This window comes from Pongo pygmaeus, chromosome 7 (genome assembly GCF_028885625.2).
Source record: "Pongo pygmaeus isolate AG05252 chromosome 7, NHGRI_mPonPyg2-v2.0_pri, whole genome shotgun sequence".
NCBI lineage: Eukaryota > Metazoa > Chordata > Mammalia > Primates > Hominidae > Pongo > Pongo pygmaeus.
In genome coordinates, this window is record NC_072380.2 from 156,972,472 (window position 1) to 156,998,587 (window position 26,116).

At 61.2% G+C, this 26,116-nt stretch overlaps 3 protein-coding genes across 11 annotated transcripts in view; 1 reads left to right on the forward strand and 2 right to left on the reverse strand.

Moving 5' to 3' along the window:
• Positions 1-7,222, reverse strand: part of PLEC (plectin) — a 61,464-nt gene extending 54,242 nt beyond the window's left edge. For 2 of the 5 annotated variants that reach the window (XM_054497772.2, XM_054497759.2), the window contains exons 1-2: positions 6,872-7,143; positions 5,345-5,543 (exon numbers count right to left, since the gene is read on the reverse strand). In XM_054497772.2, the coding sequence (XP_054353747.2) occupies positions 5,345-5,537 (193 nt within the window). In that variant the 5' untranslated portion in view covers positions 5,538-5,543; positions 6,872-7,143. Of the gene's footprint in view, positions 1-3,548; positions 3,685-5,344; positions 5,544-6,871 lie in introns of those variants that run through there. The other 3 variants (XM_063669279.1, XM_054497767.2, XM_063669284.1) reach the window with 3 other exon arrangements.
• A 104-nt stretch (positions 7,223-7,326) lies between these two features.
• On the reverse strand, positions 7,327-21,591 carry PARP10 (poly(ADP-ribose) polymerase family member 10). Of its 4 annotated transcripts, none has more exons than XM_063669290.1 (12): positions 21,283-21,591; positions 16,337-16,414; positions 16,034-16,212; positions 15,702-15,956; positions 15,393-15,629; positions 14,444-15,309; positions 14,112-14,333; positions 13,910-14,006; positions 13,068-13,712; positions 12,832-12,965; positions 8,074-8,248; positions 7,327-7,997 (listed from the first exon to the last, which is right to left on the reverse strand). In XM_063669290.1, coding segments are annotated over exons 2-12 (3,159 nt in total). In that variant the 5' UTR covers positions 16,339-16,414; positions 21,283-21,591; the 3' UTR covers positions 7,327-7,650. The 4 variants fall into 4 exon arrangements, with proteins under 4 accessions (XP_063525360.1, XP_063525362.1, XP_063525361.1 ...); XM_063669292.1 differs by lacking the exon at positions 21,283-21,591 and adding an exon at positions 20,402-20,637; XM_063669291.1 differs by lacking the exon at positions 21,283-21,591 and adding an exon at positions 16,734-16,803.
• Positions 20,712-24,092, forward strand: GRINA (glutamate ionotropic receptor NMDA type subunit associated protein 1). 2 transcript variants are annotated; one of them, XM_054499071.2, is made up of 7 exons: positions 20,712-20,869; positions 21,877-22,279; positions 22,369-22,481; positions 22,555-22,755; positions 22,922-23,050; positions 23,142-23,285; positions 23,369-24,092. In XM_054499071.2, the coding sequence occupies exons 2-7, from the start codon at positions 21,901-21,903 to the stop codon at positions 23,516-23,518; spliced, it is 1,116 nt and encodes a 371-aa protein (XP_054355046.1). In that variant the 5' UTR covers positions 20,712-20,869; positions 21,877-21,900; the 3' UTR covers positions 23,519-24,092. The 2 variants fall into 2 exon arrangements, with proteins under 2 accessions (XP_054355046.1, XP_063525363.1); XM_063669293.1 differs by having other exon boundaries at positions 20,713-20,869; positions 22,555-24,092.
• The last annotated feature ends 2,024 nt before the right edge of the window (positions 24,093-26,116 follow it).

Sequence of the window (26,116 nt, forward strand, 5' to 3'; positions counted from 1 at the left end):
AGAGGAAATCTCAGTCTGAGCTCCCTGTAAAGGGGCGGCCAAATCCGTGTGTTCTCTCTCACCCTCTGTCATGCACAGCGATCGCCCTAGCCGGGAGCCTGAGCCCAGAGCTGTGACTCTCCCCGTTTTTCTTCGTATACTTCCACCCTGCTTGAATTTTTTTTTTTTTTTTTTTTTGGAGCGTTTTACTTTTGACAGTAAACACCGACCAAAATTCCTCTCCAGTGAGCCCCAAATAACCTCCAGCCTGCCCTCTGCCAGCTGAGCACCAACCACTGCAGATGACGCCCTACACCATCACCCACTCACCCGTGCAAACACCCTGCAGTGCTGGCTGAGGGCCTGGGGCCAGTGCCAGGGACACAGATAACCAAGCTCAGAGTCCAGGACAGGCGAGAGTGGGGACACATGAGGAGGGGGCCAGGCACAATGGCACTGGGCAGGCCCAGGGCTGGCAAGCGGTCGTGAAGAGAATGCAGGCCACAGGCTGGGCATACGCCCTGTGGGCACCAAACACACCCAGCCCCTCTCCAGGCCCACTTTTCCCCCAGACCAATGCAGGCCTCCCACCCCTGGCCCCTGGCCCACACCAATGCCACCCACTCACCAACAGTACTCACCCCGGCCTCATTCTCACCCCTGCTGCTCCTCCAGGACCACCTCACAGCACCCCTAAGCCCCACTCCCATCCCTAACACAACAACCTAAAGTCTCTATCCCCAGCTGCCCAGGCCCCTGGCTGGCCCCACTCCCCACTCCCCGGCCTGCACTCATGCCCTGACCCCCAGGACAGGCCCCTGCCCGCAACGCTGGACTGCTGCTGGGCCGCTCTTTCTTTCTTCACTGACCGCCTCACCTCCACTCACCTTCGTCGCCACAACTCTCTCCTAGAACTGTCCCCGCCCTGCCGCACCCACCCCAGGTCTCTCTCCAGGCTCCCACGGTGCGGCAGGATGGCCCAGCCTCTATGAGCTGTCACAGGCCAGGCTTGGGGGGCCGGGCGACTGGACACCTCTTGGCAGCTGGGCCGACTGTCTAAGTCACCAGCCCACAGCCCTCAGCACGGAGGCCTCTCCCACGGGGTGCCCAGAGCTCTCCCGCCACAGGCTGCAGTAGCCTCAGCCCCAGAGGAATCTGCCCTGGATGGCGGACAGGGAGAATAGGGGGGCTGAGGGGCGCAGGCAGACAGGAAGTTGGCGATGTTCCGGGCGGAGCAGTGGCCGACTGACTGTACAGGGAAGACCGGGGATTTCCAGGGGAGAGCCAGGGAATGACGTGTCCAGGGGAGGGTCTGAGACGTTGTGGGGTGGGGGGTGAAGGTCACTGGGGTGAGGGTCAGACAGGGAGTTGTCTGTGAGAGGGCAGAGTGAGGTGGAACTGGGGCAATGCCACAGAGGGGAGGAGGCCAGGAGGCCTAAGCCAGAGCACCTCCTCAGTGCAGGGATCAGCTGGGAAGGGGGCGCAGGCCTGGCCTCCCTGCCCTCCTCAGAACCACCAAATGCTGAGCTGGGCCCAGGACAGGGGCCCGCAGCTGCTTACCATGGAGGGACTTGGGGCTGCCTCGCCGTCACTGGCTGGCTGGCAAGGGGTGCCATGCCCTCCCGCAGTCCCTCCACCCCAGGGACAGGAAGGGCCGGGGCTCCAGCCTTCTAGCAGGTCCAAGGGGCTCACAGAGGTCAGGCCTGGAAAAGTGTAGGGCACAGGGGCCACCTCTGACCTCCTGCAGGTCCTCCTCAGCCTTGGTCCGTGGCTCCCAGACACAGGTACCAGCCCAGCCCCTCCCGTCCCCTTGTCTCAAGCTAAGGAGACTTGGGGTACCTGGTGTGCTCACGGAGCCTCAGCACCTGCCTTGCTGTTTAGCCACTGTCAGGCCAGTGCCACACACATGCGGGCAGCTGCACCGTCACGTGACAACCCCACTTCAGGTAGGCACCCCAGCCCCCTGCCCCCTCACCAGCCTCCACGACCAAGCCCAGAAGGCAGACAATGGGCCAGGACTGCGAGTGTGTCCAACACCAATCCTGGCCTCCAGAGGAGCTGAGCTTGGGAGGGAGGGCCCTGAGATAGGGTCCCAGCAACCTCCAGGGATCTGTCTGGCTCACCCCTGGATGAATCAGAAGTAGCTCCCACCCCAGGAGGTAGAGGAAAGACAGCCCTGGGGCCAGGAAAGCCTCAGCACAATGCCCAGAACAGGCTGGGGCACCCCAGGCAGCCCAGCAATCTGACCAGACCAAGAACTCCAGGAGGAAACAATTCTGCACAGGTCCCGCACTTTGAACAGAGTGGTTAGCTCAGAAACAGCTCTATCCTGGGGCTTGCCAGGAGGGCTGGAGCCCAGGTGGGCGGCTGCTTCCCTGCCCTATACCCCAGCACCCATCCGGGTGCTCCCTCCAAGGCAGGGCTGGCCATGTAGAGCATGAGCAACAGGCTGCCCGCTCAAGGCCTCCCCAAGGGTGCAGGAGTGTTTCCCCTGGCCCGAATGAACTAGTCAACAGGCAAAGGGGCTGGGCACAGCACTATCAAAGAGAACCACAGCAGTTCATCCACCCTGCCCCAGAGCTGTTGGTGGAGGATGCCTGAAGGAGGTGAGTTCGGGGCACCATGAAACCTACCCAGCTGGGCAAGGTTGTGGTGGAGAGTGGCACCACGGGGCCCCAGCAGGACCTCTCTCCCTGAGCTGCCCTTGGGGGCAGAGCCAGCAAAACCAGACACGTGGGGTTGGAGCCTGCTCTGATCGGCTCTGCCCGGGACCCCCACCGCGACCCTCCCCAGCAGCTCAGTCCCTTGCCCCTAAGCTTCTGCAGGCCGGGAGCCAATGCTGTGTCCACAACCGCCTGGAGCCGGGCGACCCAGGCTGAGCCAGGCAGCTGGGCTGCAAGAATGGCCGGCGGGACCAGGACCTGGGAGGGTCCAGGGGCTCCCCGTGGGCGTGGACTAGAGCAAGGGGGTCTGCCGAGGCACCAAGCAGATGGTCAGGGCACTCTGATGCTCCCCTAGAGAGGAAGGAGGGGCCACCTTGACCCCTAGCCCACAGCTGTCCCCTAGGGAACAGAGAAGGGGTGTGGGGGGGGGTGCCCTGCCAAGGAAGGGTGGCAGCCCAGGCCCTCGCCAGTTTAGGGAGGTGAGGAGAGGCGGCAACTATGTGACCCATTGCCAGGCGGCGGGGCTGTCCCTGTTCCATGCAGACGCGCCCCAGAGGAGAGGCAGGGGATGGCTCAGCCTTGACCCATGTGTCTGCTGGCCACGGACACCGGATCCTGGCTCAGACAGCCGACCCCCACAAGCCCTGAGCGCCCCCACCCGCCCGCGGCCCACCCCACCCACCCGAGCCGCGAGATGCCCTATTAAGGGCATGGCCGCGGGGGCTCAGCGGAGCGCGCCCTCCCCTCCCCTAGGCACTGGCAGCCGTGGGGGGCGATTCAGGCGGACGAGGCCGGCGGAGTGGCCGCGCTCGGGCCGGCGATCGGGACCGCCACCGTGGACAACAAGGTGCTCGGCGGCTGGGCTGTCAGGAGCGGCCCGGCCGGCAGCGGGAAGGGGGGCCGTACCTTTGTACTTCTCGCGCACCTCCTCGTAGGCCTGGATGAAGTCCTGCTCGTCGGGCAGCGGGCCGGACGTCAGCGGGGCGGCCATGCCGGCGGGCGCGGGGTGCAGCGGAACCTCCAGCACCCGGCGGCCACTCTGTCCCCGCGGCCGCGCGCGCCGCTTAAAGAGGCCGCCCCCGCCCCGCCCCCGCCCCGCCCCGCCCCCGCACCCAGGATGCCCCACGGGCGAGGCGGGGCCGGGGCCGCCGCGGCCGGGCAGAGGGAGCCGCGTCTGGGCGCCTCCCGGCGGGCCGGTTCCGCGGGCTCCGAGTCCCGCACGCACTCCCTTTCCCGTTCTCGCCCGGGTCGCGGCCGCCGACACCCGGGGTCCTCGGGTGTCCCCCGCCCAGGGGCGGCCGCGACCTGTCTGTTCCCCGCCCGGCCGGCGACCTGCCTCCCGAGACGCGCCCCTGCCCGCCCCCCACCTCGCTTCCTGCGTGCAGCTAAGAACTTTCCCATTGCAACACTGGAGACGACTGAGTCGGTATAAAGAACCCTTAAAACACCACACACAAGAAAAATTAAGTACACATACGAGGACTGGAATAGCCCATTCACAGAAGAAAAAAATGCTTGGTGATAATTAAAACAACTCTTTCCACCCATCAGATTGGCAAAGCCCCCGCTCTCCCCGCCTTCACCAATGTCGGCCACCCTGTCTGGGATGCCCCTGGCCGTGTTTTCTCCAAGCTTAATGCCATATGTCCTGTAACTGCAAGTCCCGCTTCCAGGAATCGGTCCTAAGGAAACCGTCAGAGGACGCAGAGCCCCGGCGCGGAAGGTGCTGGCTGCCGGCACAGCCTTTGCAGTGAGTACTGAAGGCAACCACGGTCAGCCGGGGCCTCGGGACCCCCCACACTCCTCCACAAGTGTAAAGGTGATGCTGAGGAAAGCCCAGGCGTGGGAACGACACAAGTGATTCCCTTTCAAGTGGGAAGAAAGTGACTTCTTTCTTTAAAGCCCGTGTGTGCTGTGAAAAGCCCTGAAGGTCATGCAGATGGAACCAGACCCTGGGGCTGAGGCTGGGTGCAGAGCAGTGACCCTCTCCTTCCCTCTTTCCTGCTCCTACCAGCCCCGCTTCCCGTCGTCTGCAACATCCCCCCAGGGCTCAGCACCTGGCCCTGCAGCCCTCTCCTGGCCTCCCGCAGGGGCCTCCCTGCCCTCCGGCTGGAACAGGTCAGGACTCTCAAGCCAAAGCCTAGGGAGCTACTGCTCCTCCCTGTCCTAGCACACCCTACCCATGGCCTCCAGCTCTAGGTCATCCACTTCCCTCCTGCCCTCCCGCTTCCCCAGGCTTCTCGCTGGGTGCTTCCCATCGGTCTCCCTGGATGGGGAGCTACTGGAAAGCAAGGCCAGATCCTGGCTCAGGAAGAGGCTGGGCTCCAGACAACCAGGCACCCCCTCCCTATACACTGCTCCTGTACATTCCCACCTGGCCGCCATTGTGGCAGCCAAGACCGAGGGCCTGGTGGGGAGCCCAAAAAATTATCCTTGTTGCATCTGGGCACTGGACCGTGTTAAAGTCAAGGATGGATGCCGCAGCAAGAAGCCCAACCCCAGGCCTCATGAACCGCCTGGGTGGGGCCAGCAGGTGGCGCTGTGCCGCCTGCACTCACCTGGGACGCGCGAGGCCCTCCCTGACCCGCAGATCCCCCTAGGCCTCCCCCACCCAGTCCCAGCTCCAGCGCCCAGCACGCAGCGGGAACTCAGTCAACCTGCGTGTGCCAAGGAGGTGCACAGGCAAGACCCTGCGCAGTTACCTGCGATGCGAATGACCGCCCGCTCCGCAGGGTCCAGGACACTCCCGTTGCTCCCAGCGCCACCCCCGCTGCGCCGGCTCCGCTGGGTTTTCCCAAGGTTCCAGGGCAGTGTGTCCCCAGGGCTGGGCGAGCCACTGCTTCCATTGGAGACATCTTCAGCGACTGCCCGGACCTCAGCGTCCTCACCCGACATGGCCTCCTGGAAGGGGAGCAGGAGGGGTCACATCTCTGCCTGTTCAGGAGTGGACTCTGCACGCCGACCCACCCACCGCCTTCTTAACCTAGACACTGACCTCTCTCCACCCACCCTCTCTCCGGGACACTGGCACCCACACCCCTCCTGCACTCTGCTGTACCCACATATTGACCCCCATGCTCTAGCCCCAGGCACTGACTTACCCTCTCTCCATCCATGGCTGCCTTGCCCCCTCCCGCGCACTCCTCAGATACCCACGCAGTGACCCCCCAGCCACTGGCCTTACCCTCCGGTCCATCACCAGGACACCGACCACCCTAGCCACCCCCACTCCCACACACTGACTTCCACTCTCCTCTCTTAGTCACCCACACCCCACCCGCCTACTCTGTCACCCAGGGGCTCAACCGGCACACGACAGACCACCTTCCACCCTGTCAAATGGAAGGGGAAGGGGTGACTACCTTCACTCAGACGCCGGCCTCCACTGCCTCCATCCCAAACTGGACCCGCCTCTAACCCTCTAATCCCAGGCAGGCGAGGCCATCAAGGAACGCTGACCACCGCCCCCTCCACTCAGCGGGTCATCAGGGAAGGACACCCAAGCCCTTCCCCTGGACACCGGCAGTCCACCTCCAAGCTCTCTCGACCTCTAGGACTCCCCATCACGCCACCCCACCTCAGCCCGCAGTCCCACCTCGATCTCCGCAGCGAAGGCCTATAAATAGCTGCAGCCGCAGCGGCGTGGGCCGCGGGAGCTCTGCTGCAGCGAGGCCGGGAGGGAGCCCAGGCCGCCGCTCCAGCAGCCCACCGTGGGGGCGCGTACACCGGCACCGCGGACGCAACCAGGACGCACGCATACCCACGCGCGCACACTCCCCAGCCCCGTCCCCAAGAGCACTGGCGTGCGGCAGGTGAATGGGGCTCTGTCTCCGCGGGGGTGGGCTGGCGTGGGGGCACAATGTGGGCTCTGTGCCTCCGCCCTCAGGCCAAGGGCTAGGGAAGAGACAGCGGACACCGAGCAGGGGGCCGCCGCGCCCCGCCCCCACTGGCTTCTCCACGGGCCGCCCCGGTTGCAGCCCCCCGCCCGGAGCCCTGCGGTCAGCCGCGCCTCCCCAGCAGCCTTTCCTGCCCACACCCCGGGCACCGCCCGTCCAGTTCCGCAGTGTCGGGCGCGCGGGGAGGTGCTGTCCTCTGGAGCGAGGGCAGGAGGGGGCGCGGCGCAGCCCCCAGTTCCGTGTGGCCTGCGGCCGGAGACCCCCCCCCCCGACCCCCACCCCGCAGCTCCCGCACGCGGCGCGCCTCTCCATCCTGGCCGCGGTCATACATGCCTGGTGGCTCCGCTCCCTTCAGCTCTGCCGCCGCAGCCAGACTGCTCGGGCCGGGAGAGCGGCGGAGGCGGCGCAGGCGGGGCGAGCCCCGAGCCCCGCCCCAGCCCCCACCCAGAACTGCGCCGCGCGGGCCCGGCCGAGAGCGAGCGAACGCTGCCAGCGAGATCGGGCGCCCGTGTCTGCGCGGGGCCGGCGAGATCTCGGGAGCGGCGGGGCTGGGGCCCGCGCGGGCGACTCGGCCAGGGCAGCGGCGCACACCTGAGCCCCGGGCGCACGGGGCGGGCCGGTAGTCAAGGAGACGCTGTCTGCGCCGGCGTGCGCGACACGGGAACGTCATGCGCTCGCCCCGGTGCGCTCCGGGCCCCGCCCCGCACCCCGACGCCTCCTCGGAAGCAGCAGACCCCGCCCCTGGGCCGCGGAGGTCCCCACTCCCCAAACAGAGGTCGCAGTCGGAGTTCCCGGGGCCCTTCCGCCTGGGTTCACGTTCACGTTTATTCAAACAACAGCCGACTCGGGCGAGGTCTGGGCGCGGCGGGCGGGCGGTGTCGCCTCCTGGGCTCTGCTGACCCCTGGTGGTGGGGTCGGCCCAGGCGGGGACCTAGCCCAGCCCCCCTCGGCCGCTGCTGACCCCCATCCCCCACACCGCCTTCTGGAGCCCGCAGGGGGAGGCAGGGGCGTCCCCGGGGACAGCTCAGGCGGCCACAGTTGGGGACGGGGAGCATCAGCCTGTGCGGAGCCGGGAGCCTGGGAAGCAGGAGGCCAGAGGGTGGCCCCTTCGGTTAAGCGTCTGGGGAGCGGCCCGGGAGCCCAGAGGGGTCGTCGGGGGAAGCGCGGGGCATGTGCTCGCAGGTGATGAGGTGGGTGGGCAGCGCCTGGGTGTCGTGGAAGATGACGAAGATGCTGGGCTGGCAGATGCAGTCCACGGCGCTGTCGTAGCGCAGGAGCACGTGGCCAGGACCCCGCAGTGGGGGCGCCCGCAGACCGCGGCGGCCCTGCCCGTAGTCGCCGGTCAGCACCCGTGCCACGAACACCGCCTTATGGCCATCGGCGTTGGGGGGCGAGTAGCGGTCCTGCACCGAAAGGGAGGCGCGCCTGGCGAAATACACGCCCTTCCCGTAGACCGTGGCTGCAGGGCGGGACGGGGCAAGGTCAGGGTGGTCGGGGTGCGCAGAGCCCCCGCCCCTGCCCGGCTCAGGCCTCACCGTTGCGGCCGCAGAAGCTGCGGTTGAAGCCGTGGGCGCAGATGTCAGGCACTGCCGGCGCCGTCGTGCCGTGGTACAGCACCTGCTCCACCGGGCGCCGCTCGCATCGCTGCAGCAGGCGCTCCCGGTACAGCTCATACTGCTGCTGCAGCAGCGGGTGCGACACGCGCTCCACCTGCGGGGAAGGCCCGGGCCAGGATTAAACACCCTCCCTACGCCCTGGGGCCGACCCAGGGCAGAGTTGAGCCTGGCAACCAGGAGCCCTCTGTTGGAGGAATCCAGGGTTTGAGGGAGCCCTTGCAGCCCCCATCATGCTCTGTCCAGCAGCAGACAGTAACACCTCCGTGAGGCAAGTGACTTCAGAGGGCCGCTGGGGAGGCCTGACCCCTCCCCCTCCCGTGGAGGTCTGCGGATGGGCAAACCCCACCCATTCAAGCCAGGCCTCTGCAGAGAAAAGCTGAGCCAGGGCCCTATGCTGCCTACAGGACTTGACTCCAACACCAGGAGATGCTCACAGACCTCTCAGTGCTGAAAGACCCAGCTGGGAGAGAAGGCCTCAGGTGACCAACCTGACAGTCAGCCCTGGGAAACACTTTTAAAGAAATTTTAAATAGTTTATTTGGAGGGTTGCAAAAGAAAACCATGTCTATTAAACAAAACTAGCTGCTATGAAAAGGAACTAGTCTGAAAATCAGAGTGCTCCTGCATTCAGAAAGGGACGCTGAGCTAAATCTAGAGGGGGTGAGCCAAATGAGGAAGTGGTTCAAACTGAAGACCCAGCTAGTGTTCTAAATGGAGTTCAGGAACTGACGCAGAGTGAGAAGCTAACGGAAGAGAAAGGAACTCCGAGGGAGCCGGTGAGGGGGCCTGAGGTCTGAGCCCGCATAGCAGGAGCTCCACCGGCCGGAGCTCCAGCGCACACAGGGAAGACGCTTCCCTGAGCTGAAGGAACATCTTCAGATACACAAGATCCATGAAATGCCAAGAAAGACAATGAGGAAAGACATGCCCCTGGCACCCACGTGCCAGGAAACCTCAACCTTCAGAGTGAAAGAAAACCCTGCAAGTTTTTTTTTTTCTTTGAGAGGGAGTCTGGCTGTGTTGCCCAGGCTAGAGTGCAGTGGCGCCATCCCAGCTCACTGCAAGCTCCGCCTCCTGGGTTCACGCCATTCTCCTGCCTCAGCCTCCCGAATAGCTGGGACTACAGGCGCCTGCCACCGCGCCCGGCTAATTTTTTTGTATTTTTAGTAGAGAAGGGGTTTCACTGTGTTAGCCAGGATGGTCTCGATCTCCTGACCTCGTGATCCGCCCGCCTCAGCCTCCCAAAGTGCTGGGATTGCAGGCGTGAGCCACCGCGCCCGGCCACCCCTGCAAGTTTACACACACACACAACGAGGTCAATATGCAAACTGGAAGAAGCCTCTCTTCTCACATTGGGTCTCTCATTACCGACACCAGATGCTAAGAAACCATGGGGGGATATTTTTTAACTTTCCAAGAAAAATATTTTTTTAAGAATGAAGAAAAACAGCAATGTCTTCAAATATCTGAGGAAAAACATATTTTGAACCTGAACACTATATCCAGCCAAACTAGTAATGAAGAATGAGAACAAATAAGGGCATATTAGGACACACGAGAACATTGAAGTTTATACCAACATCAAATTACAGTTGCAAAATACCTCTAATTGTAAAGGGCAATATAAATTTAAAAGTCGGCCAGGTGCAGTGGCTCACGCCTGTAATCCCGGCACTTTGGGAGGCCAAGGTGGGTGGATCACTTGAGGTCAGGAGCTCGAGACCAGCCTGACCAACATGGCAAAACCCTGTCTCACCTGGCGCGGTGGCTCAGGCCTGTAATCCCAGCACTTCGGGAGGCAGAGGTGGGCGGATCACGAGGTCAGGAGATCGAGACCATGGTGAAACCCCGTCTCTACTAAAGATACAAAAAATTAGCCGGGCGTGGTGGCAGGCGCCTGTAGTCACAGCTACTCGGGAGACTGAGGCAGGAGAATGGCGTGAACCCAGGAGGCGGAGCTTGCAGTGAGCCTACATCATGCCACTGCACTCCAGCCTGGGTGACAGAGCAAGACTCCGTCTCAAAAAAAAAAAAAAAAAAACCCGTCTCAGCTGGGTGCGGTGGCTCACGCCTGTAATCCCAGCACTTTGGGAGGCCAAGGAGGGCAGATCACGAGGTCAGGAGATTGAGACCATCCTGGCTAACATGGTGAAACCCCGTCTCTACTAAAAATACAAAAATAAGCCGGGCTTGGTGGCAGGCGCCTGTAGTCCCAGCTACTCGGGAGGCTGAGGCAGGAGAATGGTGTGAACCCAGGAGGCGGAGCTTGCAGTGAGCTGAGATCGCACCACTGTACTCCAGCCTGGGCTACTGAGCGAGACTCCATCTCAAAACAAACAAACAAACACAAACAAAAAACCATCTCTACTAAAAATACAAAAAGTAGCTGGGTGTGGTGGTGTGTGCCTGTAATCCCAGCTACTTGGGAGGCTGAGGCAGAATCACTTGAACCCAAGAGGTGGAGGTTGCAGTGAACCGAGATCATGCCACTGCACTCTAGCCTGGGCAACAGAGAGAGACACTGTCTCAAAAAATTATATATATAAATGTATATATTAATATATAAATGTATACATTTTAATATATATGTTCACATATATGTAAATTTAAAAGTCAAATATGTTTACCACCCACTCAAGGAGATACTCCCACTAAACAAAAGAATCTGTGCCAAAAGGTGACAAGCGGGGTACTGAGTAACCCGGTGGTCAAGCATGACCTGGAAAAAATGAAGAAAGTCGAAAAAAGAAGAGCCATTAGCCTTGAATCCTAGAACATCTTTTTCACAGAACACAATTTTAATAACTAGGATTTCATTTGTCTTTCTATGGCTCAGTGGTAAATAGTTTTTCGTTATTATAGTATGTCTACCAACCTATGGCCCAAGCATGGAGGCTTTGCGATAGTTACAGAAACCTTTACTACATAATAAAAATAATGTAACTGACCAAATTGAGATGGAAGATGAGGGAGGAGGCAAAAGAGAGAGAAGCGAGGCCCATTCTCCTCATCTTCCATGCAGGAAGGCAAGAAACAATCTCTAAAGCTGTCAAGTGAAAAAAAAAATTCAAGCATACCATTTAAAGTCATAAAGGTGCTCACTGGAAGAACCAAGTACGTATAATTAACAAAACCACCAGGATATGAGCTCAGTGCATCTGGGTGGTGGTGATGCTGGTGGTGGTGAGTGGTGACAGTGTGTTGGTGAAGCTGACAGTGACAGTGGTGATGCTAATGGTGGTGATGGTGATGATGATGGTGAGTGGTGATGATTATGGTGATGGTGGTGGTGATGATTATGGTGATGATGGTGGTGATGACAGTGAGTGGTGAAGGTCATGGTGATGGTGCTGATGACAGTGAGTGGTGAGGGTCATGGTGATGGTGTGATGGTGGTGATGGTGATGATGGTGCTGATGACAGTGAGTGGTGAGGGTCATGGTGATGGTGATGATGGTGATTATGGTGATGATGGTGGTGATGACAGTGAGTGGTGAGGGTCATGGTGATGGTGTGATGGTGGTGATGGTGATGATGGTGATGGTGGTGATGGTGATGATGGTGCTGATGACAGTGAGTAGTGAAGGTCATGGTGATGGTGTGATGGTGGTGATGGTGATGATGGTGATGGTGGTGATGGTGATGATGGTGGTGATGACAGTGAGTGGTGAAGGTTATGATGATGGTGATGATGGTGATTATGGTGATGATGGTGGTGATGACAGTGAGTGGTGAGGGTCATGGTGATGGTGTGATGGTGGTGATGACGGTGGTGATGGTGGTCGTGGCAGTGGTCAGGTCTGGGGACAACCAGAGGTTCTTTCTGCATTTCTGATCAGCTCCTGGTGGAGGGTGATGCTGCTGGCCCCACGCACAACTTTGAGCATCAAGAGTTGAGAGTGCCTCACGCAAGGCTGGGCGTGGTGGCTCACGCCTGTAATCCCAGCACTTTGGGAGGCCGAGGCGGGCGGATCACGAGGTCAGTAGATCGAGACCATCCTGGCTAACATGGTGAAACCTCGTCTCTACTAAAACTATTTTTTAAAAAATTAGCCGGGCGTGGTGGCAGTTGCCTGTAGTCCCAGCTACTTGGGAGGTTGAGGCAGGAGAATGGTGTGAACCCAGGAGGAGGAGCTTGCCATGAGCCAAGATCGTGCCACTGCACTCCAGCCTGGGAGACACAGCGAGACTCTGTCTCAAAAAAAAAAAAAGAGAGTGCCCTGCGCAGTGTCATCAGCACAGTGACCCCAGCACAGTGACCGCAGCGAGCCCGGGCCTTTCTGTGGAGGCAGAAGAGCGCCCAGAACAGCACAAGGGACGCATTTGTGAAACGAGTAATCCTCAAAATGACCACAAGATGGCATCACCGCCCCATGCGCCAAATAAGGAAACTGAGGCCTGGAGCTGGTCCCACAGTCCCTGGTGACCCAGCCACGAGTGGCAGAGTGGGGACCCACACTCAGGCCTATCAGATCCCAAGGCCCCCACTCTGTTCCCTCCTGTTTCCCTACCCACTTTGGGAATGCCCTTTGGGCAGAGAACAGGGCTGGGAGCCTGTCAGCTCCTGGTCAGCTGACCTTGATGTAGGCGAGAGGCACAGGCCACAGACTTGGCAAGGTGCTAATGGTGCAAGAGCCCAGGACGCCATGAGGCCAGACAGACAGGGCATGGACTCACACGAACGATGCGGATGCTGCTGTGGGCAGTGTCCAGGGTGTCGTAGAAGGCCTGCGCCACCTCCCGGAACTCCCCGGTGTTCTCTGCCAGACGCTCCAGCTTGTTCCAGGGCCCCTTCAGCGTCTGCTCCGCCACTGACACGTGGGGAAAAGGGGGACGGTCAGAGCCATGCCCGGGGCACTGGCCCCCGCTAACCAGCCCACCCTACCGTCCCTCCGTCCAGGAGGTAGACTCACAGGTAGGGCCTGAAGCTGCCAAGGGAAAGGCCAAACTCTGATCCCAGGGGCCAGCCAGAAGCGCCATCAAGTGGCGGGCAGCACGGGCAGGGTGGGCCCCGAAGCCACGGAGGATGGTGCAGTCACCACGCAGGGCAACACTCACACCATGGCACCGCTCCAGGCGAGCACGCAGCTCTGCAGGCAGTGTGCGGCGCCAGGGCCCCACCGTCTCCTCCTGGAGGTGGACCTCCAAGGCACTCCTGAGCGCCCGGTCCAGCTCCTCCACATCCTGCTCAAAGGCCGAGTGCACCACCAGCTGGGCCTTGCCATCAGTCCCCCCATCTGGGGGCTCTTCTGCCTCCAACAGGGGCTGCTCCAGCAGGGAGAGGGCTAGGGCTTGCCGCAGGGCAGCAGCCTCCTCCTGCTCAGCCACCTGACCTTGAGGCTCCAGCGACCGGTGGAGGGCCAGCTGCAGAGCGGCCTCCTCCTCCAGCCGCCTGGGTGCCACAGTGCTGGGGGCCGCAGGCTCCTCCTCCTCATGCCCTGGGGTCGCCTCCTCCTCTGGCTGCTCCTGAGGCCCTTCCTCCTCCAGCTCCCGAGGCAGCCAGTCCTCCCCGTCTAGGTCTAGGCCCTCCAGGGTGGCCAGCAGTTCTCGGACCTCCTCTGGGGGCAGGGAGAGGCCATTGGGGTCAGGGGCTGGGCCCAGGAGGAGTTGGAATGGGTGAAAGATGGGGAGCAAGTTTTTGGGGTACAGGGTGGGCCTAAGATGGGTCAGTAGACAGATGGGAGCACAGAGCAGGGCAGGGAGTGGGGTCAAGTGAGGGCCACAGGATGTGCTGAGGGCTCCCAGGGAGCCCTACCCAGGCTCACGTCCTCCTGGTCACCACCTGCACTGTCTGGGGTCCACAGGGTGTGGGCGTCGCCAGGGAGCACTGGGAGGGCCTCGGTAGGGTCCACCTGTAGGGAGAGGACGTCAGGACCACTAGCCTCTGGGCAAGGGCAGAGGAGGCCTGGGGCAGAGGCGTGAGAAAGGGGAGGGCAGGGGTGGGACTCCATCTCTACCTCTTCAAGGCCTGTGTCCAACGTGGCTGTGGCCAGGCGCTCTGTCCCAAAGACACACTGGAACTGAGCCTCCAGCTCCTGGAGAAGGTGCTGCCCTTCTGGGCCCAGGAGAAACCTGGCGCTGCCCGGGTGCTCCAGGCGCAACACATGGCAGCTAATGCTGCCCAGCAGGCTCCGCAGAAACTCCTCAGCCGCCTGACAGGAAGCCTGGGCTCCACAGAGCTGCAGGGCCATTGCAGAGAGAGTTTGCAGGTTTAGAGCACAGGAAAGGTACTCTGAGTCCCCAGTAGGAGGAGGGGGCTGAAGGTGAGGAGTCCTGCGGGGTCACTCACCCGAAAGCCAGTCACATCCGGTCCTTCAAGTGGGAAGAGAGCGACATCTCCCAGGCCCGCAAGAAGGTCCTCATGATAGAGCTGCAGGAAGCGCATCGCCCCTGGCTCCATCAACAGCACTATCTCCACCAGGCCCTCCTGCCCCGCCAGCTTCACACGTCCTGGGCTCACAGGCCCTGCCTTCTCCAGAGACCCCATGGCGATCTCCATGGGACTCACCAGCCCCTCTTGCCCTGGTGAGTCCATGGCAATTTCCACCAGGCCCTCCTGCCCCGGCAACCCCTTAGAGATCTCCACTGGGCCTGCAGACCCCACAGGCCCCAGGCTCATGGGCCCCTCCTGTTCCTGCAACCCCCCAGGCCTCAGGCTTACCAGCCCCTCATGTTCCAAAGACCCCATGGGCATCGAGCCAACTGGCTCTGCCTGTCCCAGAGACCCCATGGGACCTGTCCTCAGGGAGGCCCCTGACTGCCCTGGTTCCTGGCCAGAGCCCGTTGTCATAGTCCCTGTACCCTGCACCATGGGACCTGTCCTCAGAGAGGACCCTGACTGCCCTGGTTCCTGGCCAGAGCCCGTTGTCATAGTCCCTGTACCCTGCACCATGGGACCTGTCCTCAGAGAGGACCCTGACTGCCCTGGTTCCTCGCCAGAGCCCATTGTCACAGTCCCTGCACCCTGCAGAGCCGTCACCAGCCCTCCGGTCCTCAGGAGAGCATGCTTGGTAGCCCTAGGCCCCTGGGTGGACGGGTGGTCCCCTCCACTGGTGTTCTCAGCCAGCTCCTCGGGCTCCAGGACGTCGTAGTGGGGGACAAGGCTCAGCTCTGAGCCCTGCAGCCGGTGCTCCTGCTGCAACACTCGTTCTGCCACTTGGAGGAAGGGAAAGGACAGAAAGCCTGTCAGATTTCTGCAGGAGAGGGAGGGTCGGCTGGGTCTGCCCAGCCCCACTCACCTTGCCACTGCTGGAAGGAGGCAACAGTGCCCAGGGGCCCGGGTAGGCGTCGCAGGTCCTCCAGGGGCCCCCCACCACTGCGGCGCTCATTCTCCAGGTACAGCTCCAGCAGCAGCAGGTCCACAGAGGCACCATCCCCCACCACACGCACCGCTCGGGCCTGGGGAACCCGGGCCAGGGACACCAAGGCCCCCTCCAGGCCCAGATTCTGGGCCTGCTCCTCCAGGACACGGACATCTGTGGGGAATGTGCAGGTCAGCTCAGGGAACCTCCCCTAGCCGGCACCTCAACCCCAACCCTGCCTCTCACCTGCCTCAGAAAGGGGCTTGGGCAACCGGACCAGAGCCCGGTCTGGCCGGGGGCTGGCCAAGGCACAGCAAGGCTGTACCGGGAGCCCCGAGGCACGCAGCAAGGCCTGGACATGCTGCTCCAAGCGCTGGGGTGTGGTGCCAGGGGGCAGTCCTTGGAGCAGCAGGCGTGCAGGGGCTCGTGGTGGAGCTGGCCGCAGGCTCAGCTGGGCACCATGTAGTTCATGATCTGCCTGGGCCAAGACCCTCTCGGCGTCTGTGGGCAGGGGCGGGGCAGGACGTCAGGCATTAGAACATCAGGGCACCCAGGCTCCCTTCAGCCAGCCCTCTCACCTGCAGGCTCTCTGAAGGTGAGGACGCCCCCACAGCCCAGTCTCTGCCAACTCAACACAGGTCCCCCTCCAGAGCGTCGGCGGTTTTCAAAGTAGAGCGTGAGCAGCTCGTCGGGCACGGCAGGGGGCAGTCCACGGACCTCCACTGCCACCCCTGCCTCTGCCTCCGCCATTGCAACCCTGGGACGGGGCATCAGGTGGGTAGGGAAACAGCCCATTCCACCCCTCCTGCCCCTCCCCAGGCCCCTCCGAGGTGTGTCCTCGGTGCTCCCCCATTATGGGTGGCCCCACACACTGCACTTACATTCCCCGCGGCCGCTAGGCAGCCTCAGGCCATGAGCTCAGCCAGGACTCCTGCGCCTGCCCCTCAGCAAGCCTAATCCTGCAGGGAGCAGGAAAACAAAAGTGAAACTGAAAGACGGAAGCAGGGAGGGAGCAGCTGGGCCCTGGGCGCTGAGGCCTGGGTACTGGGGCTCAGATGCTTCCTCTCCTGCTGCAGCCTCAAACCCCAGCTGACCAGGAGGTGTTGGCCAGGCTGGACCCCTCAGGACCCTCCAGCCATCCCAGCCCAGCCCACCGGCCCCATCTGGCCCACTCCAGGCCCTGGTTGGCAGGGTAGACAGGAGTGTCCTCTGATGGCCCTCCACTGGTCTGTCCTCCACGGCCCGAAAATGGCCAATCACCTGCCCCACTAAACCCACCAAGGGGCCTGAGTCACTGCCCCTCACTCAGGATCTCCAAGCCTCTGTGTCCATGACACCCTCTGCATGCAAAGTGCTGGGTCTGAAGGCCCGCCCCCGGCCAAGGCTGGCCTTCAACGCCCCCAGCAACCTTCTCAACCCTGCTCCTGGTCCCTCACACCTGCCAGGTGCTGAGCATGGGCAGTTCCCCACCCTTGGTCTCCAAGAATGTGCATTGCAGCACAGCCTTCCTCCTGCCTCAGGTCTTGCCTGCCCATTCCTGCAGCTTTCTGTCCTGGCTGCACCTCCCCATCTCACACCATCAGTGGCATCGTCACAAGTAACCCCAGAAGGTGACAAGGTGATGGCTCCACTGCATTCCTTGCTGCCGCTAATCCTCACCACAGAAAGGGAAACGGAGGTGCAGACAGGCCCACAGCAGCACCAGGCCTCAAACCTGGGCGGTGCCTTCAGAATCCACACTCCCACTCGCCACAAATCTCCCACATCACCCAAGCTCCGTTTGCTTCCAGCCTTTCAAAGAGCTGTGGCCACTACCGCTCTCCATCTCCTACTTCCCACTCACCCTTCAGCCCACCAAAACCCAGCCCCACCCCTGCTGTTCCCCTCTCCAGGGAGCTGAGGAACCTGGCCAGCCTGCACTCCTAACCCTGCACATGCCACACCTCTGCTGCCCCGACCCTGGTCCCAGCCTCCAGCATCTCTCGCCAGGTAGCTAGGCTAACCTCTTAACTAGTCTCTGTCTGCCACTCCCACGGTGGGTCCTCAACAGAGGTGTCAGGGTGAGCCTTGTAAAGTGACACCAGCAGCTGCTACAGCTCCCAGCATCAGCAACAGTAGAAACCAAAGTCCTGGGGGCCTGGCGCAGTGGCTCATGCCTGTAATCCCAGCACTTTGGGAGCCTGAGGCAGGTGGATCACGAGGTCAGGAGTTTGAGATCAGCCTGGCCAACATGGTAAAACCCTGTCTCTACTAAAAATATAAAAATTAGCCGGGCATGGTGGCAGCTGCCTATAATCTCAGCTACTCTGGAGGCTGAGTCAGGAGAATCGCTTGAACCTGGGAGGCGGAGGTTGCAGTGAGCTGAGATCGTGCCATTGCACTCCAACCTAGGTGATAGAGTGAGACTCTGTCTAAAAAAAAAAAAAAACCCCAAAGTCCTTTTGAGGACCTGCCCAGCTGCACCTGACCAGACCTCAGTCCCTTCTCTGGCCCCATGCCCCCTGCACACCCTGATGCTCAGAGGGCTCCAGGCTCTCAGCTCTTCCTGCAGAGCTACAGGCCACTCCTGCCTCAGTGGCCTGGGACTGGCCCTTCCCTCTGCTTGGCCCTACCTTCCCCACAAACCCCCATGGCCACCCCTCTGTCATGATCTCCCTTATTCTGCCTTTTTTTTTTCTGAGACAGAGTTTCGCCCTTTCACCCAGGCTGGAGTGAAGTGGCGTGATCTCGACTCACTGCAACCTCCACCCACTGGGTTCAAGTGATTCTCCTGCCTCAGCCTCCCAAGCAGCTGGGATTATAGGCGCCTGCCCCCATGTCCAGCTAATTTTTGTATTTTTAGTAGAGACGGGGTTTCGCCATGTTGACCAGGCTGCTCTCGAACTCCTGACCTCAGGTGATCCACCCACCTTGGCCTCCCAAAGTACTAAGATTACAGGCATGAGCCACCGCGCCCAGCCCCTTACTCTGTTTTTAAGGCAGATTTAACATAAATCTAAAAACACTTAGGGACTCTGCCTACATGACCCCTCCTGAAGCCCTTTACTCAACTTTGTACTCAGCATTTTACTTTATTTAATTTTTAAAAATTTATTTATTTTGGCCAGGCACAGTGGCTCACGCCTGTAATCCTAGCACTTTGGGAAGCCAAGGCAGGTGGATCACGAGGTCAGGAGATCGAGACCATTCTGGCTAACACAGTGAAACTGTCTCTACTAAAAATACAAAAAATTACCCGGGCATGGTGGAGGACGCCTGTAGTCCCAGCTACTTGGGAGGCTGAGGCAGAAGAATGGTGTGAACCCAGGAGGCGGAGTTTGCAGTCAGCCAAGATCACGCCACTGCACTCCAGCCTGGGAGACAGAGCGAGACTCCGTCTCAAAAAAAAAAAAAAGTATTTATTTTCTTTGAGACGGAATCTCCCTCTGCGTCCAGGCTGGAGTGCAGTGGTGCAATCTTGGCTCACTGCAACCTCTGCCTCCCGAGTTCAAGGGATTCTCCTGCCTAAGCCTCCCAAGTAGCCAGGATTAGAGGCACGCACCACCATGCCCAGCTAATTTTTGTATTTTTAGTAGAGACAAGGTTTCACCCTATTGGGCAGACTGGTCTCGAATTCCTGACCTCAGATGATCCACCTGCCTCAGCCTCCCAAAGTGTTGGGATTACTGGTGCCAGCCACCATACCCGGCTATTTTATTTATTTTTATTTATTTATTTTTTGAGACAGAGTCACACTCTGTCATGCAGGCTGGAGTGCAGTGGCACAATCTCAGCTCACTGTAACCTCTGCCTCCCAGGTTCAAGCCATTCTCCTGCCTCAGCCTCCCCAGTAGCTGGGATTACAGGTGCAAACCACCACGCCCAGCTAATTTTTTTTGTATTTTTAGTAGAGACAGGGTTTCACGGTGTTAGCCAGGATGGTCTCGATCTCCTGACCTTGTGATCCACCCACCTCGACCTCCCAAAGTGCTGGGATTACAGGCGTAAGCCACCGCGCCCAGCAAGCATTTTATTTTTCTTAAAGGTCTCTCAAATTTTGTGAGCTTTTGCTTCTACAAAGGTAAATCCATCCCTGCTTTTTCCACGTTTCCTCTAATGGAACTCATCACAGGTTACCCATTACGCCAACCCTGGATGCAGAGGGCCTGCCACAGGCACCACTCACACCACAAGCAGACTGGTACAGTTTCGGGAATTTCTGTGGACTGGTTGTTCAGCTGGGGGTAACTTGAAACCAGCCCCGGTGGAGTATTCACACCATGTGCATGTACAAAAAATGCACCCCAGGCTTCCCCTCACTAGGTCTGGTTGCTAAACATTGCACCAGCGCACCATAGGTGTAGGACTCAGAGCGGTCTGGGAGAGGCCGGCCGTCCAAGGGCAGGAGGGCAGGTGTGGTCTGGGCCCTGGGTGGGAAGGCTGGCAGCAGGGTGTACCCTGCCTGTGTCAGTCACTGCTCCCCCAAAAGGACTTCGGAGCCAAGCAGGGAGGTGGCCTAGCCTCCAGTCCTGCTGTATCCCCAAGCCTCAGCCCCTCGCAGCTTGTGAGGACGTTAGGCAGACAAGCGAGCGTTCAGGGTCTTTAGTGTGAAAATAAGACGTCGTATTTGTTAGTACAAAAGGGTGACTGTAGTCAAAAATAATTGTACATTTTAAAACAACTCCAAGAGTATAACTGTATTGTTTGTAACACGAAAGACAAATGTTTGAGCTGATGGATACCCCATTTACCTTGATGTGATTATTATGCATCGCATGCCTGTATCAAAACATCCCACGTAGCCCATAAATATACACCTACTATGTATCCACAAGAATTAAAAAAAAAAAAAAGGGTCTCTAGTAGCAGGCCTGACAGAGTTTGGGCTGATAGAGAAAATGGGGCAATTAAACCACGAGGCCTCGATTTGGGAACTGAACAATTAGGCTTCTTGATTTGGGACACACCTGGATGAAAAGAAGTGAACGTCGGGTTTTAAGGCCGAAAACGGATGGTCAGTCCCGGGCAGCTTCAGCAAACCCCGCATTTAGGAATAAATTTCTTAACTGCCGAACGGCCAGCCAAATTGGCCAGACCAGACTTCTGCCTCCAGGGGTCTTCAGCGCCCACCGCCCGACCCCACCCCTCGGCAGACAGGGAGCGGCGGGCCTCTGGCCCGAGCGAAGAGGAACACGCAGGGCGGCGCAGCGGGTGGGGTCCGCGGAAGCCCCGCCTGCCCGGCCCCGCCCACCCCCGAACTCGCCCGGCCCCGCCCCCTGCCCCGCCCCGTCACAAGGCCCCGCTGCGTCTTCCGAGCCGCAGGCGCAGGCCCAGCCGAGCGGCCGCCGAGCGGGTGCGGGTGCGGGCGCACCGGCCATCACCGCGCGGCCGCGCAGCGGACACCGTGGGTACCGGCCTGCGGCGCCCCGCCACCGGTGAGTCCCCGGCCCGGGCCCAGGAGCGCCTCCGCCCCGCTGCGCCGCGCGGCCGGCCGCCCCCGCCCCCGCCCCCGCCCCCCACGCGGGTCCTGCGCATCCGAGCGTGGCCGCCTCGGGTCAGTCAGTTGGTCCGGCCGGGGCGCGCGGCAGCTCGCGGCCAGAGGTGGCGGCGGTGGTGGGGGCGGGGAGCCGCGGCGGCCTGGAGCCGGAGGGAGGGGGCGGCGCGCTGCGGCGACTGCTGGACCCATGACCCTGTGCGCCCCCGGCCCGCGGAGGGCCCATCCGCTCTCGGTGCCAGTGCCACGGCCGCAGCCCCTACCCGCCTCGCCCCACGCCCGCTTTGTTCCCCGCACGCCCCGTGGTCGCTTCCATCCCCCACACACCCCCGCACCCCGCTGTTCCCGGCGTACCCCACTGGCAGGCACCGGCAGCCGATCCAGGCCAGATCCCCCCACCCCGGAGCCAGGGGCCGTTGGGCCCTGTTGTTGGGTTCGGGGGGGTGGGGGGGCTCGGGCCTTTGTTGGTCACAGATGGCCCGGGGATTTCCTGGGATAGAAATAGCCGCCGGCTCCGGCCCCTTAAAGCTGCTTAAGGGGCGGGATGCGGAGGGGAGGGTCCGGGCACACCCCACACGTCCCCGACCGGGACCCCAGCCTCCGCGCTGAGCTCCCACCCGGGAGACGCCGGCAGCGGCGCAGGCCTCCGGTTGCTTGTGAGAAACGACCCAAGCCCCGAATCCCGAGGCTGGCGGTCGTCCCCTCGCCCGGCCCCTCCCCCACCCTAAAGGCGGCCTAGAGCCCTGGGAAGGCCCCACGGCGCCGCCGGTCCGATCCTCACGCGCTTCTCGGGGCCCAGGCTCCGGGGCTCCCCACAGCCCGGGGCAAAGGTCACGGTCTTCCCTTGCTTCTCCCTGGGTTCCCAGAAGCAGGTGGAGTTGCGCAGGGTTGGGTCCCGACACTGTCGTCAAGCCAGCTGTTCCACTGTTCCTTGTCTGTCTTCTCTAGGGGCGGACCGCGGAACCCGAGGCCATGTCCCATGAAAAGAGTTTTTTGGTGTCTGGGGACAACTATCCTCCCCCCAACCCTGGATATCCGGGGGGGCCCCAACCACCCATGCCCCCCTATGCTCAGCCTCCCTACCCTGGGGCCCCTTACCCACAGCCCCCTTTCCAGCCCTCCCCCTACGGTCAGCCAGGGTACCCCCATGGCCCCAGCCCCTACCCCCAAGGGGGCTACCCACAGGGCCCCTACCCCCAAGGGGGCTACCCACAGGGCCCCTACCCACAAGAGGGCTACCCACAGGGCCCCTACCCCCAAGGGGGCTACCCCCAGGGGCCATATCCCCAGAGCCCCTTCCCCCCCAACCCCTATGGACAGCCACAGGTCTTCCCAGGACAAGACCCTGACTGTGAGTCTCAGGAAGGGAGGGGTGGGGTGGCAGGGAGGGCAGGGGGAGGTGCTTGTGAGTGGCACTGACCCAGCCTGTCTGCTTCTCAGCACCCCAGCATGGAAACTACCAGGAGGAGGGTCCCCCATCTTACTATGACAACCAGGACTTCCCTGCCACCAACTGGGATGACAAGAGCATCCGACAGGCCTTCATCCGCAAGGTGGGTAGGGGCATCTCTGAGGCGGTGGGGGGTGTGGCTACCAGCGGATGACTCTGAGCGGCTCCTTCCCCAGGTGTTCCTAGTGCTGACCTTGCAGCTGTCGGTGACCCTGTCCACGGTGTCTGTGTTCACTTTTGTTGCGGAGGTGAAGGGCTTTGTCCGAGAGAACGTCTGGACCTACTATGTCTCCTATGCTGTCTTCTTCATCTCCCTCATCGTCCTCAGCTGTTGTGGGGACTTCCGGCGAAAGCACCCCTGGAACCTTGTTGCACTGGTAACCCCCAAACCTGAGCCTCTGGGCCCGGGTCTGGCCGTGCAGTCCCACACGCCCACTCTTCCAGGCCTGGTCACCGTGGTTCTCCTGGTGCTCATGAGGCAGGGGCGGGCAGGGGTGGCATGGGGGCACACACCCAAGGCCAGCCTGTGTCTCCCACCCGCAGTCGGTCCTGACCGCCAGCCTGTCGTACATGGTGGGGATGATCGCCAGCTTCTACAACACCGAGGCAGTCATCATGGCCGTGGGCATCACCACAGCCGTCTGCTTCACCGTCGTCATCTTCTCCATGCAGGTGAGGGGCCTCCCGTGGCCGGGCTGTGGCCGCAGGGGCTGAGCAGCTTTCTCAGGCCCAGCCCCATGGCCCATTCCTCTCCCACCTGCAGACCCGCTATGACTTCACCTCATGCATGGGCGTGCTCCTGGTGAGCATGGTGGTGCTCTTCATCTTCGCCATCCTCTGCATCTTCATCCGGAACCGCATCCTGGAGATTGTGTACGCCTCACTGGGCGCTCTGCTCTTCACCTGCGTGAGTGAGGGGTGACCTTGGCCAGGGGTGGGATGCTGGGCAGGCAGTCTTGTCCCTCAACACCACTGTGCTGTCACCTCCAGTTCTTGGCAGTGGACACCCAGCTGCTGCTGGGGAACAAGCAGCTGTCCCTGAGCCCAGAAGAGTATGTGTTTGCTGCGCTGAACCTGTACACAGACATCATCAACATCTTCCTGTACATCCTCACCATCATTGGCCGCGCCAAGGAGTAGCCGAGCTCCAGCTCGCTGTGCCCGCTCAGGTGGCATGGCTGGCCTGGACCCTGCCCCTGGCACAGCAGTGCCAGCTGTACTTCCCCTCTCTCTTGTCCCCAGGCACAGTCTGGGGCAAAGGATGCCTCTCTCCAACCCTCCTGTATGTACACTGCAGATACTTCCATTTGGATCCTCTGTGGCCACAGCATGGCCCCTTTAGTCCTCCCGCCCCCGCCAAGGGGCACCAAGGCCACGTTTCCGTGCCACCTCCTGTCTACTCATTGTTGCATGAGCCCTGTCTGCCAGCCCACCCCAGGGACTGGGGGCAGCACCAGGTCCCGGGGAGAGGGATTGAGCCAAGAGGTGAGGGTGCACGTCTTCCCTCCTGTCCCAGCTCCCCAGCCTGGCGTAGAGCACCCCTCCCCTCCCCCCCCCCACCCTGGAGTGCTGCCCTCTGGGGACATGCGGAGTGGGGTTCTTATCCCTGTGCTGAGCCCTGAGGGCAGAGAGGATGGCATGTTTCAGGGGAGGGGGACGCCTTCCTCTCAATTTGCTGTCAGTGAAATTCCAATAAATGGGATTTGCTCTCTGCCTTCCCCTGGTCACTCTTCTGCCTGCCACTTTCAACATGAAGTTGGGAGGGACTCCAGGCCCTCCCTGCTGATGGGGACACAGGACCAGAAATGAATAGTGGAGGTTAATACAGTACCAAGCCTCTGCCTACACACAGCTACATCATAAGGTGTGTGTTGGGTTCCCAACTGATGGACAGAGACCCTGGGGTGCCCAGAGTGAGTTAAGCCTGTGCTGGGGTACCCCGATGGTAAGTGGCCTGGCTGTGTCCACCAGGTGCTCCCTGGAGATGGTACGGTGTAGCCCCCTCACTTTTCTGTCACCTGGGCCAGCGGCACAGGTCATTGGCCTGCCCTAGGGCAGCCTGCCATGCTTCTTGGGCGCTCCTTGGGCCTCCCCAGCTCTGTGCAGTCCATCTGTGTGGGCACCCTGATATTCTGCCCAGGCCTGCCTCTCTCCAGCCTCCCCACGAGAAATGCAGGCTGGAGATCCCGTCCAAGAGCTGGACAGAGACTGAGGGCTCAGCCATTTGGGCCCCTTGGCCTGCCCAGGCCCGGTCCTTTGGAGCCCTCAGCCCCAGCCTATACTGCGTTTCCTGCCCTGTGACACCTGCTGCTTCTGCAGGGGGTCCCTCCACTGCCTAGGACCTGGCTGGTCTGAGCCCTGCTGAGCTCTCACGCCCCGCGGCTTTAGGCCCAGAGGCAGCCTTGGACTTGGACATTCCCACTGCAGCCTCGAGGCTCTCCATGCAACATGGCCTGAGGATCTCTCAAGGCCCCTCCCCACTGCCCAGTCAGTCCCCTTAGCACCTCTATGTATGAAGCCAGCGCCACCCTGATGTCCGCGGGCACCGCAGTTGTAGGCTGCCCAGGGCCAAACTCATCCTTCCTGAAACCTGCTCCTGCATTATCTCCAGGCCAGAGCAGGGCTGCCCCGCTTCCCTCTCCCTCCCAACCTCCCTGCCTCACCTGGCAGCCTCGCCTGCCCCACCCTCCACCAGGACCCTAGTGGTGTGTTTCTGAAACATCTATCACATGCGTTGCACTGCCCGCCTGCCTAAAACCCTCGGTAGTGCCCTCAGGATGAAGTCCACGCTCCTTAGCCTGGTACACGGGCCCTGCCATCTGCCCACTGGTGGCTCCAGCTGCCCTCCTGTTGTCCTCTTGCCTCTCAGCCCAGGGCCCTGACCCTGCACAACCTGAGTCACGAGTGGGCTCCCTGCTGCAGCGCTGTCATTGTTCACAGACGGTCCCTCTGCCTGTGTGGGGACACACACTGCCTTCCCAGCCATGAGGGCACCTCCTGGAGTCCACCGTGTCCTCTGCTGTGGCTAACCACATGCTGAGCAGCGAGTGGGCCACACGGCTCTCCCTTCCCCCACCTCCCCTTCCGGCCATTTCCTGAGCAGGTGCAGTTCCTCATCCGGGTGCCTGCCTGTGCGCCAGCACGCTGAGGAGGAGAAAGAACCTGCCTAGCTCTAGCTCCCAGACCCCTCAGGATTTTATACGAAAGAGGAGAATAAAGTGTTTATGTGGCTAACAAGAACGTCAGTGCGGGGGCAGGGGGTGGCCTCGGGAGTAACTGCCAAGCAAAATGTGCCAGGACATTGTTTTCTTGAGGAGTTTGAGACGGACACAAACTCTTGGCTGAGAGGGAGAGGCTTTAGTGAGGCTCCCTGGGGATGGCAAGCTCCAGAGGTGTGGGGCAGGGCCGGGGGGCGGAGGATCCACAGCAAAGACCCCCACTGCCAGAGAGAAGGCCAGGGCTGAACAACACAGGAGGGCTTGGGCCCATCCTGCAGGTGAAGTGCCCTCAGGCAGGGGCCACAGCTGGGTTTGTGTTTAGGAAGATGAGTCTGGCAATAGACTGTGCAGGGGAAGTCATGGGGCTGTGAACAGGTGAAGTGGGCCACAAGGAAGCCGTTGAGACATGCCAGAGAGGAGCTAGGAGCACAGATGCCTCCAGAAGCATCGGGAGGCGCCAATTAAGCCAGGCTGGGCGCAGCCGAAGGCCAGTGGGATGTGTGTGGCAACTGAGAGGTCT